Source organism: Lipotes vexillifer, unplaced genomic scaffold (assembly GCF_000442215.2).
Source record: "Lipotes vexillifer unplaced genomic scaffold, Lipotes_vexillifer_v1.1 scaffold1572, whole genome shotgun sequence".
Taxonomy (NCBI): Eukaryota; Metazoa; Chordata; class Mammalia; order Artiodactyla; family Lipotidae; genus Lipotes; species Lipotes vexillifer.
Genome location: NW_006796604.1, coordinates 293,764 through 310,019, shown reverse-complemented (window position 1 = coordinate 310,019; position 16,256 = coordinate 293,764). Strand labels below are relative to the sequence as shown.

At 39.1% G+C, this 16,256-nt stretch overlaps 1 protein-coding gene across 1 annotated transcript; it reads left to right on the top strand.

The window, feature by feature from the left end:
* Positions 1-6,806: 6,806 nt before the first annotated feature.
* LOC103069061 (mitogen-activated protein kinase kinase kinase 5-like) lies at positions 6,807-15,518 on the top strand. Its single transcript, XM_007468745.1, has 5 exons — positions 6,807-7,055; positions 11,389-11,501; positions 12,494-12,606; positions 14,131-14,207; positions 14,925-15,518. The coding sequence occupies exons 1-5, from the start codon at positions 7,036-7,038 to the stop codon at positions 14,983-14,985; spliced, it is 384 nt and encodes a 127-aa protein (XP_007468807.1). The 5' UTR covers positions 6,807-7,035; the 3' UTR covers positions 14,986-15,518.
* The last annotated feature ends 738 nt before the right edge of the window (positions 15,519-16,256 follow it).

The window sequence follows — 16,256 nt, the reverse complement described above, 5'->3', positions numbered from 1 at the left end:
TATATATATATATATATATGGCAGACTACTTTAAAGACTGCACCCTGCCACCCCCCCCCAAAAAAAGCTGAACCTCCTTCTAACATAGGATTTTCTTTTAAAAGCAAGTGAGTCCAGTTAAAATTCCATCTGCAAATATTCTTTCTTTTTTCCCCCTTTACTTTATACAAATGACTACATTTATAGAATTTTGACAAAAAAATCTGGTGAAATACAACCCAATAACTTGATGGAAGTAATTGCTTTAGTGAAGAGGGGAAAGAGGACAGAGAGGATAAGGGGCTGTTGGCCAAAAATATGTGATGCCTGTTATTTTCCAAATTAAGTTCTGCCCATCATCCTACTCAAGTTTTCACATTCCAAACTATCATTCTTCATAATATAGAAAAAAAGGATAATTTTTTGTTACAAGAAATCAAATTGTCCCTGAAAAATCACCATTTTACATACAGGAGATAGAATTCTATAGAATTAAAACATATGAAGAAACATATGCAGGTGATAATTTAGAAGCAATGATTTCATAAGAGTAAACTAAATGATAACTATTTCTAAAAAGTTGCGAAGGTCAATGAGAATGAAGTTAAAATATCTTGTAAATTTTCTGTACCTATGTAGAAGGCATTTCTTTTAAGTTGTATGAAATCATGTCCTTGTAAATGTAAGTTGATAAGTATATGACTGTAAAATATAATTAATGGACTAAATCTTATTTCCAATGGACAGATGGAATTATTTATAGAATTTTCATAGAGATTCAAAACATCCTTCATCACCCCGAGGTAAAAGTACAGAGCAAGGTGGCCGAATGGGTAAGTGAATTGTAAAGTTTCTTTATTGGCTTTAAAACTTTAATATCTGGAAATCTGGAAAAGACTCTACTGTCTGACTGAATCCACAGATCATACTGAAACATAGATACTATTCATTATAAATGTATGTATAGATATATAAGTGAGATATTGCACTTTTGAATAGAAAGAGAGGTACATTTGAATAAGGACAAGAAACTGAGCCTAATAGACTATTATGTCAAATAAGAAAGGTGCCCCACAAATGGAAAAGTGTTTTGAGAGGTATGTTTATTTACTGTTATATCCATACATTTTCAGCACTTTTTGTTCTGTTTTATTTATTTATTTTTAATTTATTTTTAATTTTATTTTATTTTGCGGTATGCGGGCCTCTCTTGCGCGGGCCCCTCTCCGTTGTGGCCTCTCCCGTTGCGGAGCACAGGCTCCGGACGCGCAGGCTCAGCGGCCATGGCTCACGGGCCCAGCCGCTCCGCGGCATGTGGGATCTTCCCGGACCGGGGCACGAACCCGTGTTCCCTGCATCGGCAGGCGGACTCTCAACCACTGTGCCACCAGGGAAGCCCACCAGCTCTTTATTTTTAGTAGAATTCCAATTAATAAATGTAGAAGGAATGAGGGAAATAGAAAATCACCATTAGGCAAACATCACAGTAATAATTATTGCAAGCAAGAATGCAAGAACAATCAATGGCTGCTAAGATCAGTAGATAAAAGTGTGCTGAGAAACAGGATATTTGAATGGTCTTGGGGAATCTCCCCACAAGATATCTATTAATTACAAAGAGAAAACAGTGACACCCCCTTTATCAGAAGATCAAGGTAAGCATCACTCGTAATAAGACACATCAGCATTATGTACCTCTTGATATGATGCACTGAGAAGGGCACAGCATCACCTTTGTGGTATTCTTGTCAAAAATGCAGAGCCACAGCCTCATCATGACAAGACATAAGTGAATAAAAATGAGACACAGTACAAAAAAAAACTGACCAGTACTCCTCAAAAATAAGGAAGTCATGGGGGATAAAGAAATATTAGGGTTAGGACTTCCCTGGTGGGTCAGTGGTTAAGAATCCGCCTGCCGATGCAGGGGACACGGGTTCGAGCCCTGGTCCGGGAAGATCCCACATGCCGTGGGGCAACTAAGCCCATGAGCCACAACTACTGAGCCTGGGCCCTGGAGCCCCCATGCCACAACTAGTGAGCCCACATACCACAACTACTGAAGCCTGTGCACCTAGAGCCCGTGCTCTGCAGCAGGAGAAGCCACTGCACTGAGAAGCCCGCGCACCATGATGAAGAGTAGCCCCGCTCACCGAAACTAGAGAAAGCCTGCACGCAGCAACAAAGACCCAACGCAGCCAAAAATAAGTAAATAACTTTATTAAAAAGAAAAAAATGGGGCTTCCCTGGTGGCGCAGTGCTTGAGAGTCCGCCTGCCGATGCAGGAGACGCGGGTTCGTGCCCCGTTTCGGGAAGATCCCACATGCCGCGGAGCGGCTGGGCCCGTGAGCCATGGCCACTGAGCCTGCGCGTCCGGAGCCTGTGCTCCGCAAATGGGAGAGGCCACGACAGTGAGAGGCCCGCATAACGCAAGAAAAAAAAAAAAAAGAAAAAAGAAAAAAATGCTAAGGTACTGTCACAGATTGGCAGAGACTAAGAAACATGACAACTAATGCAGTGTGGGATCCCCGATAAGAAAAAGAACATTCTTGGGAAAACCAGTGCAATTCAAATAAGGTCTATAGATTAGTTAATACTATTGTATCCATGTTAACTTCCTGGTTTTGTTAATAGTGCCAAAGTTGCGTAAGATGTTAAGTTTAGGGCAAGCTGCTAAAGGATATACAGGAACTCTCTTTACTGTGTTTGCAACTTTTCTGTTATCCTAAAACTATTTCACAATGAAAAGTAAAAAAGAAAGTGTTCAATCTTCTTTCTTCTGAAAAAGAGCACACAGAACAGAGAGTACAGTGCAAGCCCCGTAAGAGTTTTTTTTCTTGGGCTGTTTTCCCATTTGTCATCAAGGATCAGCCTGTGGATTACTGGCAACATTAAGTATCTGTTGTTACTCCTCAAGTACAGTCTGGCTGTGGGTGACCAGATGGAGAAATGCTGAGCGTGAGATCGTGTTGGCAGTGCTAAGGTAGAGAGAATTGACAGTGTAGGCACACTTCTCATAGAAACTCTAATTGTTTAAACTGCTAGAGCACTTGGTATTACTACCAGTTGTGAAGCTGAATCAGTCATGTGCCCCATGTCGACATTAATGTAAAATGACCAGCATTGTAAACTATGTGCAGTGCTTGATGCAAGGATCATACGTCGTTCTGACAAGTATTGTGACCCTAATAGGCATCAGAAATACCTGGTGTTAAAGAAGCTTGGTCTAGGGCTTCCCTGGTGGCGCAGTGGTTGAGAGTCCACCTGCCGATGCAGGGGACACGGGTTCGTGCCCTGGTCCGGGAAGATCCCACATGGCGTGGAGCGGCTGGGCCCGTGAGCCATGGCCGCTGAGCCTGCGCGTCCGGAGCCTGTGCTCCGCAATGGGAGAGGCCACAACAGTGAGAGGCCCACGTACCGCAAAAAAATTTAAAAATTAAAAAAAAAATACCTCTCCCTCTTTCCCAAATCTCACTTCTAAATCTCAGATATAGTTTATGAATGTACATGGCCGCTGAGCCTGCGCGTCTGGAGCCTGCGCTCCGCGACGGGAGAGGCCACAACAGTGAGAGGCCCACGAACCCCAAAAAAAAAAAAAAAAAAAAAAAGAAGCTTGGTCTAGTTATTCTCCTATGGGGAATTAACCAGTTGGGGTGGAGTAGGAGGGTGGGGAGGTGGGAATAATATCGTTGTTTGATCCTGTCTTGCTGTTTTGGAAACATTTATCCGCTCTAATTTCCCACACATGGGCTTAAATGCCATCCACTCATTCCAGGGTCCCCTGGGTCCCTGCCTTTCTCCTGACACTTGGCTGACACATGTTATCTTTGTACATATGCTTTTATGACTCTTCTGTGTATTTGCCTTGGTTCTCCTTTAGGTTGTTATCTCTTTGAGGACAAAGACCAGATGCTCTGTCTCATTTGCATGTTTTACAATGTCTATTCGATGATGTGTCCTCAGGGAGCCACCATTGAAAGACCAAAATAACAAAGTATTGCATTCACTTACAATTTTTTTTAAAATAAATTTATTTATTTGGCTGCATTGGGTCTTCGTTGCTGTGCGCGTGCTTTCTCTAGTTGTGGCGAGCAGGGACTACTCTTCATTGCGGTGTGTGGGCTTCTTATTGCGGTGGCTTCTCTTGGTGCAGAGCACGGGCTCTAGGCGTGCAGGCCTCAGTACTTGTGGCACACGGGCTCAGTAGTTGGGGCTTGCAGGCTCTAGAGCCCAGGCTCAGTAGTTGTAGCACACAGGCTTAGTTGCCTGTGGCACGTGGGATCTTCCCAGACCAGGAGCTGAACCCGTGTTCCTTGCATTGGCAGGCAGATTCTTAACCACTGCACCACCAGAAAAGTCCCTACAATTTTCTACTTTTTTCTAATTACTGAGAAAAATTTTTAGTCACTTGCACATAAGTAAAATGATAATATATGATAATTTAAAGTGTACAGAGTTAGGGGAATGTAAGGGAACATTTAAATGTAATAATAAATATCAGAAATTTTCCTTCCCCCAAAGTGAGATTATATTCAGCAGGTCAATAAACCTTTTAAATTGTTTTTAAAATTTCAGTTTAGAGACCATGAGAAAAAATTTAGAAAATTTAAAAGGCCTACTCTTGCTCTAATTTAATATAGAATTGAATTCTCTTAAATTATTTTTAAAGTAAGAATTTTTTCACTGTTTTGTTCCCTTATAAATGCAAATAATCCTAGTAGGATAACTTCCATTCTGCCAACATTTTTTGAGAGACTAATATGTCTTAGCCCCTATACCAGGTACCAGGCTTACAAAACTTAAACACCTGATTTTGAGTCACACCTACTATATGATCTAGGAAATAGAATTTTGGAAGGAGAAAGGAGATAATGCAAAAAAAAAAAATAGTGTAGTGGTGGAGCTTGGTTAACCTTAAGAGATAAAGGGTGAGGATGTGGAGAAATTAGCACCTTTGTGCACTATTGGTGAGGCTGTAAAATGCTGCAGCCACTATGGAAAACAGTATAGTGGCTCCTCAAGAAATTAAAAATAGAACTACCATGGGCTTCCCTGGTGGTGCAGTGGTTGAGAGTCTGCCTGCCGATGCAGGGGACATGGGTTCGTGCCCCAGTCCGGGAAGATCCCACATGCCTAGGAGCGGCTGGGCCCGTGAGCCATGGCCGCTGAGCCTGCGCGTCCGGAGCCTGTGCTCCGCAACGGGAGAGGCCGCAACAGTGAGAGGTCCGTGCACCGCGATGAAGAGTGGCCCCCGCCCGCCGCAACTAGAGAAAGCCCACGCACAGAAACGAAGACCCAACACAGCCAAAAATAAATAAATTTTTAAAAATTTAAAAAAGAACACAAATAACAAATGTTGGCGAGGAGGTGGAGAAAAGGGAACCCTCCTACACTGTTGGTGGGAATGTAAATGGGTGCAGCCACTGTGGAGAACAGTATGGAGGTTTCTCAAAAAACTAAAAACAGACCTACCATATGACCCAGTAATTCCACTCCTGGGGATATATCCAAAAGAAACAAAAGCAGTAATTTGAAAAGATACACGTATCCCAATGTTCATAGCAGCGTTATTTACAACTGCCAAGGTGTCAACAGATGAATGGCTAAAGAAGATGTGTGTGTGTGTGTGTGTGTGTGTGTGAGTGTGTGTGTATAATACTACTCAGCCATACAAAAGAATGAAAATTTGCCCTTTGCAGCAACATGGATGGACTTGGAGGGCATTATGCTAAGTGAAATAAGTCAGACAGAGAAAGACAAATACAGACTTTCCACAAATATGATTATCACTTATATGTGGAATCTAAAAAAGACAACAAACTAGTGAATAAAACAAAAAAGAAGCAGACTCACTGATACAGAGAACAAACAAGTGTTTACCAGTGGGGAGAGGGAAGGGGGGAGGGGCAATGCAAGTGTAGAGGGAAAATAAGGGTTATTATGGGATTATATAAAATCATATGTGTGAAACTTTTGAAAGTTGTAAAGGACTATAGAATTTAAAGAATCTTTCATTCAAAAAAAAAAGTTCCATGTGTCATAGCATATGGAACCAAGACCCAGTATTTCTGCTTCCCTGATTTCACTTAAATTATGAATGTAATTCCTTTTGGGGGGCCATTTTGAGAACCTAATCACAATTTATAGTAGTTTTTCCCATGGGAAGGTATCATCCCAGTTCTGAAGTGACATGCAGATGAACTCGTGTCATACAGTGTTTTTAAGCTGGAGACTTGTAACTTTTACACTTTAGATTTCAGTGGTTAGTCAACAGGTTAGGACACACACCAAAAATTAACCCAATAGTCAAAAGTAGATAGTCTTCTAGAATGAATATAAGCATTGTGTGGCATTTTCAGTACACGCCCCCCCTTACATTTTGAATGTTACAAGCAAAAAGCATTCTGTGTTCTTACTTTTGTTTATATAATCTCTATATCTCAATTTCCTCATTTCTAAGTGAGTTAATAGTTGCCAGATATTATATAATTGAAAATATGAATTTTAATTGTGTAAACAAATTTTTATATTCTTAACAGGTTTTTATATAATTGCTTTCTGATTTTAACATATTTCCCACGTACCTTATGCGCAGTGTGGAAGTTTCTCTTCTGTTTGTGTTAGATCATTCTGAGTTTATACATCTTGTGAATTTTGCAGATTCACTGGAAAAACAAATCTGAAGTAATGTGCAGAAATCCATCATCGCTTTTGGAAAAGCAGTTGGGAATACACCTCTTACTGATAGCAGGGGAGACGACATTCATGTCTTAAGAAATTAAGGCAATCATTCTTATTTCATTAACACTGTTGTTGATCATATGCTTAACAGAACTGAGGCCACATTTTAGCCTTGCATCTGAGAGTGATACCGCCGATCAAGAAGACTTGGATGCAGAAGATGACCATGAAGAGCAGCCTTCAAATCAAACTGTCCGAAGACCTCATGTGGCCCTTGAAGATGCTGTGGCCACCTCAGGGGTGAGCACACTCAGTTCTACTGTATCCCACGACTCCCAGAGTGCTCACCGATCACTGAATGTACAGCTTGGAAGGATGAAAATAGAAACAAATAGGTAAGTCCTATTCTGACATGGGTGGGTTTCTTTTTTCTTACTTTTATATAAGTGCATGTGTTTGGGGTCTACTTTAAAGATTGGTCTGCAGAATATACAAAATATTATTCCTTTATCCCATTCATATAAACTTGACTTAATGCTTTATTCATTAAAATGAGAGATTTATTTGTCTCTTTAGTCAAATACGTTTTCTGCTTCTACCAGTTCAGTCCTTCAGCAGCTCTTCTTTGATCACTGCTTTATCTCCAAGTGCACTGAGATTTTCAGAGTAACTTAGTTGTAACCTCATAGACTCTCTGGGATGCAGACTCAGAGCAGCGTGTACCATCCAACAGATAGCTGAGAGACAGGCAGAGAGTTTGTGTTCTTGAGAGCCTGTGATTTGGAATATCAGGTTCTTTCAGGAGAGGAAGAGCTCTGTTCTGGAGGAGATAAAATTAATGGTTCAAAAGCTTTTCATTTTAAAACTTTGAAAGGATGATCTGTTGACCACCTTTGTGATTCTGCTTTATTTTTAATATGCTGTGTCATATCTGGAGTTTAATTTTTCTTTGAGAATTTGATAACACAGAACCCACATGATCAGGTTATTAAATGAACATTTAATAAACATTAAGTAATGTTAACATTACTTAACATAAATGTTAAGTAAACATTTCCTGTTCTTCACAGATGTTGGCACAGTTCAAGGTCTGAATCTTTATGATTTATAGCTTCCTGTGCTGGTTACAGTTGACATGTGGGCAACTGACTTTATGACTTTGGGTTTTGACAGGGAAAACTTTGTTTTTTGGAGTGAATCAATAAATGTGGTTCAAATATTTAGCAACCTTAGTTGAAAATCCAAGTTGTTCACCAGGGAGATAAAACCATTTTATTTTTAGTCATAAGTTCAGGTTTTTGATAAGCTTGAATACCAAGCTTGTATGAGTAGTACAAACCTCATCCTATATTTAGAAACATGAATTTTAGTTGCATGATTAAGTAAATCCATACATATCTTCTATGATTTACATACAGAAATCTTTCTGAATAAAGGGAAAGTGGCTTTCTGACTTCCTTATCCCAGTCTTGTTCTCTGAAACCCAGCTCTTTACTTCGCATCTCTGTTACTTAGTGGAAAAGAACGGGAGCCTTTTCTAAGACTTCATCGAAATCTTCCTGCTCTTCTCAAGTAATAGTCCCGTTAGGACGCTCCATCCATTATAGTAGCCGTCGACTTCAGTCACTTCTCTTCAGTTTACTGTCTGTCGCTCAGTCCCGGAGCTGTTTTCTCATACCCTTCTCTGGTCCTCGGAGGAGGAAAGTGCACTCATAACTGTTTGGGTCCAGCCACCCAACCCTGCCCTGCCCATGCCATCCAGACAGTAGAGCTACTTTATTTATCAGCGAGCTGGTGCATTTGCTCCTCTGGCCCCTGAACCTTCCGTCTACATATCCTGGCTTATGTCACTAGAACGTGTCTCTCCTGAGTGCAGTCTTTTCCTTCTCTCCTCAGTCCATTTGCGTTACCCTGAATTACACCCCGTCCCCGCCCTCTGTCCACCATGCTCGATCCATCTGTAGTCCCTGAGGGCTGCCTTTCTCCGGCTGCTTCCTTCAGGTCTTCACATCTCTTTTCTGAGGGTCTTAAGCTAGCTGAGGGCCTGCTTCCCACGTCTGCCCGCAAGACTGACCACATTTCTTTACTACATTAGTATGTTGTTAAACAGTTCTTACAAGGGCCCACTCATTTGTTTTTTCTCTGTGTACTTACACATGTATCTGTGAAATCTATATGGTTGTTGGCCTCCTTTTTTCTTTTTCTAGTAGGATCTCCCACAGCTCCTCTATCACCCCCAGAAAAGTGAGACCAGGTACAACATTCACTTCACTTAGGATTTAAAGAAAGGGCAGCTGCTTCTGTCCAGGTGCTGATCAGGGGCTGGTCATGTCTATATTGGTCCTTGTAGTTTTCAGTGGAATAGTCCTTGCTATATAGATGTACATATATTGCAAAATAAATTGAGGAAAATGTAAGTGTGATTTTAGGAAAGCTTGTAAACCCTCAGGCTAGAAATCTTAGCTTATATTTAGGATAATCACTGATAAAGATACATCACGTTTATCCAGCTCTTGATGATTGGATCATCGATAATACTAAATGGCAGAAAATAACAAAATAGCTTTAGAATGTTTGCTTTACTTAAAGTATATGCTTACAGAAAATGTTCTGACAATAATTTGCTTCACACAAGGAATCGGGACAGTACTGCAGAGGTAGTTAAAATGGAACTCAGGAGGAGCTGACTGGTTATCTCATTTCCCTTTCCTGCAATTCTGGAATTACCTGCCAACCCAGCTCCCCACCCACACCCATCTGAGTTAAAAAATTGATCTCATGGCTGATCCTTGTCAAACGTCTCTGGAACAGAGAGGCAGTCATTTGCCTTGGTTTCAAAGGATTTCCCTACTAACTGAAGACAAAGTAAAAATAAAACTGATGGACTGGATGGATATGCCCTTAAAATAAATAATTTTGAGAGCTGGATTTGGGACAAATGAGGTGGCCTGTCAATGCTTTGCTTCCAATGTTAAGTTCTGGCTTTTAAGATAAAAAGGAAATATATAGTCTAGGTAAACATGGGTTAAATTCTAGAAAATTTCACTTGTGTTCTTTGAGAAAAACAATAAGAATATGCTGTCACTATTCCATACATGTAAATTAGCAAGAAAGACAAAAATATATACCAGACCAAAATGTTGCCAACTTAAAAAAAATCATAATGAGCTTGCTATCCATTTCTTTGAATATCATTAGTATTAGAGTAGATAATCCCTTAATCCTCTGCTTCCCTCTTGCTTTCAGTTCCTACTGCTTAATCCACCTAGTTGTGCACTGTTTACTCTGCAGTTGTGCAGTTGTCTTTAAACACACTGTCTTCCTGGAACCACTTTCTCTGTCTGCCTCTCATTGTGTTTTCCTTTTGTCTCACCTCTGCTACCTACTCTACTGTGACCCTTTCTTGTACCTAATGGCCTCACTCTGTGTGTCTCTGTTGTGTGGAAAAGGGGTGGAGCCTGGGGGTCAGGGAAACAAACCCTATTAAGCCCTGGATGACCTCTTTTCCGGGGCCTGAGGCGGCAGCAGGGAACAGAAAGCCCTTCTTAAAGGCCAGGCACTGTGCTTGGCACTTTACCTATACTGTCTCATTTAGTGCTCACAGTAATCCTTTCAGGAAGTTCTACTTTTCCCTTTTACAAATGAGAAAACTGAAGCCCAGAGGTGTTGTCATTTGTCAAGGTTAACACAGGACGTGGGTGGCTGAACCAGGATACAAGGCCCAGGGCTGTCTTCTGTTGGGCTGGGCTGCCTTCAGACCATGTCAGCTGAAGCAGAAACAAACTTTTGGAATGGAATCTGGTCCTGAGTTAAATCTGTCAATGCTCAGAAAGTAAAATAAATACAGCTGGCTAAGAGCTATAGGGCATGCAACCATGTACCTTGATGATCTTATAAATAATTATGTATCTTAAATTATTATAATTCTGAATCCAAGTTACTTGAAGATGGTTTTCTAAAAAATCAGAACATCTCTCTTCACAAGCTGGAATGTTTTCCCAGAAAACTGTGTTGGGAATGGTGAGTGGGTTACCACTTGGCTCTCAGTTGTATAGTGAACCTTTCATGGGTAAGAACTATGTGTAATATTTCTCCTTGTTTCTTTGGAGAATGCATCAGATGCCAACTGGGAACTGAATGTACCAGGAACACAGCTATCCTTTTACCCACTTCACTGCTCCCCTTAGAAGGAGAGAAATAACAGTAACAACCACAACAGCCCAAGCAACCACCATTAACATTTATTGAGGACTTATTATATGCCAGGTACTATAGGTGACCTCACCTATAGTTACTTCTCAAATTTTCATAGTTTAAAAAAGTGACTACCTTTCTGCTTTGCATTGCCTATTGTATTACCCACATTGACAAACTTTTTGATGAGGGGCCATACATGTAAAATATAGGTCTGTCAATATCATATATAAACCTTTTTGCCGTTTATGGTCATAAAAAGAAACAGAACAACATCTCTGAAGATTTTGGTGAACCTGGGGCTCTGTGGACCAGCAAAATGAGTATCAGCTGGGAGCTCATTAGAAATGCAGAAGCTCAGAGGTCCCTCCCCTAACGCTCCCCAGCCCCAGGCTACTGGATCAGAATCTGCATTTTAATACAATCCCAGGGGTGTCTGTGTTCATTACAGCTTGAGAAGCCCTTGCCTAGGAGATGACTCTGTGGCTGCTCTAGCTTTATTATCCTGTCAACCAATATAATTTCCTTCCGCAGATTACTGGAAGAATTGGTTCAGAAAGAGAAAGAATTACAAGCACTTCTTTGTCAAGCTATTGAAGAAAAAGACCAAGAAATTAAGCACCTGAAGCTTAAGTCCCAACCAATAGGTGAATAGCAGAAAATTTTAAAGTAATACTGTTCAACCAGGCTGCCACAAAAAGCTAGAAAGCCAACAGGTAGCTTTATGTCATGGCTTAATCAGCATCTGTCACTTGTACCACAACCACAAGCAGAAGTTGCCTTAAAAAAAAAATCCAATTCTTAATTGTAGCAAGCTATCAGTTCTTATAAGTGCAGTAAAAATAAGATGATTCATAATCACCGTTTCCCGAGATTATGTATTATTGAAGTAAGTAGGGCTTTCCATTTTTTTGTCCTTATTTCTTTTTAAGATTTCACAATGAAATTACTAGAATAAAATATTATTTTTTGTCATTTTGCATTTGTATTCTGTGTTTTCTAGTGTTCCCACCCCCCCTTATAATTTGACAAGGCTTAAACAGAATCAAGATACAGTAATAAAAAGTCATAAATCGGATACACCTTAAACTAATACAACGTTATATGTCAGTTTTATCTCAATTTTTTAAAAAAGTCGGATGGAACTTTGACGAAATCTATTCTGTGAGAAATTGGGTATGAAAGATAATCTTTAGACAATCTTATTTAGCCTGTTTAGAGGAAAATAAAGTTCATATTTTTTTTGTTCAGATATATGGTCCTTCCATATTATTGCAGATAGTGGAAAAAGAGATTATTATATGGCGCTCTGCTAATTATGCTCATCTTTGTTGCATGAAAAACAGTACAATTTTGGTGTACCATTTTATTCTAAGAAGCTATAAAATTGATATGAAACTATAAGGTGGGAGTATCATTAATTATTGTTACTGACTCTCCATTTACTGGTATATTAAGCAGTGTTAAAGAGTTTTATTTATATTATCATGTAGACTACCAATCTCAATGGTTTCTATTAATTATACTCTGATAGAGAAAAATCTTTTAAAGTATCAATAAATGTTAACCAGGAGGGTCTCAGATGACCTCTGTTAGCTGAAGCTAAGAACGTCCTTCCCTCCTCTCAATGCTGTTCTAGATATTCCTGGGTTGCCTGCGTGTCACCTGAATTCTCCTGGCGCAAATACTGAAGACTCTGAACTTACTGAATGGTTGAGAGAAAATGGAGCTGATGAAGACACTATAAGTCGGGTAAAGAAAACATTCTGTGGGACAAGCATTCTTTCACTTTGTTTCATAATGTTGAGTGCCTACTATGTGCTAGGCACAGGGAGTACACTGGTGAGAAATGCAGACCCAACCCTGCCCTCACAGACCAGGGTAGGCAGATGATAATCAAATAATCCCATAGATACAAGTGTAATTATGTCCTGGTCAATTCTGTGAAGGAAAGGTTATCAAGTGTTACGAGACAGAGGGAGGGAGAAGCTGGGGAAGGTTTTTTGAGATGACCAGTGAGCTGAAGTCTAAAGGAGTATGTAGGAATACACTATCTGTGTGGATGTTCTGGGGTGGGGGGCAGATGAGAAGGGAAAACTATTTGGGGGTGGAGGTGCAGAATGTGCAGAGGCAGGTGAAAGCTCTGTGGTCCAGAACGCCTAAGGACTTTTATGTTTTTGAGTTGAAAATAAAGAGTAGGAAAAATCAAGACAGAACTGAAAGAAAAAAGTTCTCCTGTTTCTAATTCTTTCTCTTGTTTGTTAACTTTTTAATTCTCTTGTGACATTCTTAGACTCCACTGAGCAGCAGCTATTTATTGCTACTTAATAAACTAGACTAGTTAGTGAACTTATGGCAGCAACAGACACTTTCTATATAAACGATATTATGTCTATAAGAACCTAATTCATCTCTGCTCCATATAGGGAGCTTTTGTAGTCAGCATGAATAGCATTTCTTTATGTTTTAAGATTACACAATATGTATACACATATATACATAGTAAGAGGATATATTTTTATTATTTTATAGAAAGGGCCTCAGTACAATATTACATTGATTTCAGTTTTATATTTAAATTTTTTAAACAACTAAGAATAAGGATGTATTTCTCTTGACTTGATAATTTATTGGACCACTAAATAAAATGTAGGGTCTCCTTAGAAATCTGCATAACAAATTAAATAAATTTAAAGGACTCTCTTGCCTATGGGAAATAATGTATCCAATCAAGTTCATCAAAATATTTTTCCCTCTAACTTAGGTTCAAATCAAAATTAAGGAGTAGTAATTGATGATCCACTAAATCACTGCCCTTCTTGAAAGATTTAGAATTAAAAGCTTCACTTAAATTCAGGACTCTGATTTTGTAGTAAGTATTGGAAGGTACCTTTTATCAGAAATCAAGTGTAAGCAACACTTTTTATCCACTGGAGAAAAATAAAGCTACAAAGCAGTAAACCCTAAATAAAAACATTATCTTATAAGCAGCAGGTGTAATTACAAGCAAGTCTTATCTATTCATCAGAAGACCAATCAGAAATTCTGTGTTGCTTGTAATCTTTTTGCTCCTGGAAGGCATATGGATGTATTTCTTTGTAATTATTTTGTAATAGGGGGAACTTTTTTCTAATAATTCCAAAAGACTATGTCTTTAGTGGATTTCCTTTTAAATTTTTTTTTCATTATTGCCAATGTTTACATTATGGATAGTTTGCTACTTATTGAAAGTACATAAAACATCTTACTTTTGTGCATATTTTACTTTCTCCACAGTTTTTGGCTGAGGATTATTCACTAGCAGATGTTCTCTACTATGTTACACGTGACGATTTAAAATGCCTGAGACTAAGGTACCACTTTTCTTTCTGTTCAGTCTCATCGTGATGGAAAGAGCACTGGGCTGAGATCAAGAAGCCTGGGTCCCTTCCGTCCTGGGTCACTACCTATAGCTCTAACTAGCTCTACAGTCCTGGGTAAAGCTCTCTGGTTCTCAGCTGCTCTGAGAAACCTGAGTTAGTTGTAGCAGGCTATTATTGGGAGCTCTAATAAGCAATGTGTCTATATCAGTAAATGCAAAGTCAGCTGGAAGACTTTTCTTGATAACACATCAGATTAAGACCATACAGATATTCTGAAGCTGCCTTAAACAAATGCTCTAATTTGGTTCATGATTGCGTCATGCTTAATAGAAATATCAGGATGAGGTACTGATTTGCCATCCAGATACCTGCTATAATCTGATACAGTTTCTTATAATAATTTGTTTTTTCCATCAGGCCAAGCACATACATAACGATTACTCTGACCCACCTCTAGAAAGACACATTTCAAAAGTGCAGAAAGTCTAAAATGACACTTTGGGCCCTGGTAGTCTGTGGGAGTGGAAAGGAAAGGCATGGAGGGATGAGGAGAAAATATATACAAAAAGAATACATAATGAATGATAAGACTTTGGGATCTTCATGTTCTGATCAGAGCCACTGAAAGCTAAGAAGTCACTTTCATATTTCAAGGGCACTGTTTCAAATGAAGTGATCTCTTCACCATGTTCTTGTGTCTTTAAACAGGGGAGGGATGCTGTGTACACTGTGGAAAGCCATCACTGACTTTCGAGACAAACAGACTTGACTGTCGCTCAATTTGTTTCCAGCTTTCCTTGGAGATTCTAAAAACGAATATAGACCTGATCTTCTAGGCGAGGGAGAATCGAAGGGAGAGGAGAAAGAAGCTGCACTTTAAATCCAGTATTTGTTTACTCGTGTTAAAAAAAACAAAACAGACAAAATACACTGAAATTTCCTAACTGCTTCTATTTCTATGATTCATAAGGACTCTTTGTAAGGACTCTCAAAATAATCCTAAACACTGCGATGTTTGGGATTATTTTAGTCTGAACATTTTTATGGAAATATTGTTAATTCAGCGGCTATAGCACTTCAGCCAAATGTTTATTTCACACGAAACAGATAGAACATTTCATGTGATTGTGCATCACTGGAACAAAACCAAAATGTGACCATAACTTTTTAGGCTTATGTGTGTTTGTAATATGCCCTAATAATTTGAGTAGAAATGCGTGATTTTGATTATTGTATAAAGTTTATGGGTTTTTTTAAGTGTGCAGAATCTGAGAGCAATGGTTTTTACTTACCTGTATTAATTGTAATATTGACTATATTTTGTAACTTAAGTTTCCGGTCTAGAGTACATTTGTTTGAGTCATTTATGTACTACTGAACTGTACCAGTTGCACCTGCCTGAATCCTAGTAACGTTAGCTTGTTCTAAAGCTACCCCTTGTGTCATATTTACTCTAAAAAGTAAAAAGACTCTCGACATACTGTTTTGATAAATTCTAAAGAATTCGTATTTTGTTTTGGCAATCTAGATAATTACTGTGTCAAAATTCTAACCATTTCTTCATCTCTAACGTTAAATAGAATCTGTCTTCTCTTCAAGCAGTCAAAGAACAACTGACGTCCAAGTCATTCCTCAGGGCTACAGAGTGGTAAAAGAGAGAACGTGGAAAAACAGAATAAAAGAAAGTCAGTGTCTTTTTCTCAAGGCCCCAAGTTACCACGGATGACTATTGTGTACCTCAAAGGGGCTGCAAATATCATCCCAGTGGAGAACACTGCATTTTCTATTCCCTTAATTTTAGTTCTCATATTTGAGGGAAATACTTTTATTTTAAGCTGGATACATATTATATTTTATAAGCCTGCCCATGTGACTAGGATGAAGTCTGAAGCTCCTAGGTGGATGAATGACATAAAAAAATTTCTTAAATACAGAGGAAGCTGTTTATTATGCAAGATAGAAATATCAGAGCTGTATCATGATTTGATCCATACAGAACAGTCTTTGATAAAACAGGAGGCATCTTTACTTCTATGTAAA

Coding starts and splice junctions, on each gene's coding strand:
- LOC103069061 (XM_007468745.1), top strand. CDS start 7,036: ATGAAAATAGAAACAAATAG. Junction 11,502..12,493: donor GCTTAAGTCCCAACCAATAG/GTGAATAGCAGA, acceptor ATGCTGTTCTAG/ATATTCCTGGGTTGCCTGCG. Junction 12,607..14,130: donor ATGAAGACACTATAAGTCGG/GTAAAGAAAACA, acceptor CTTTCTCCACAG/TTTTTGGCTGAGGATTATTC.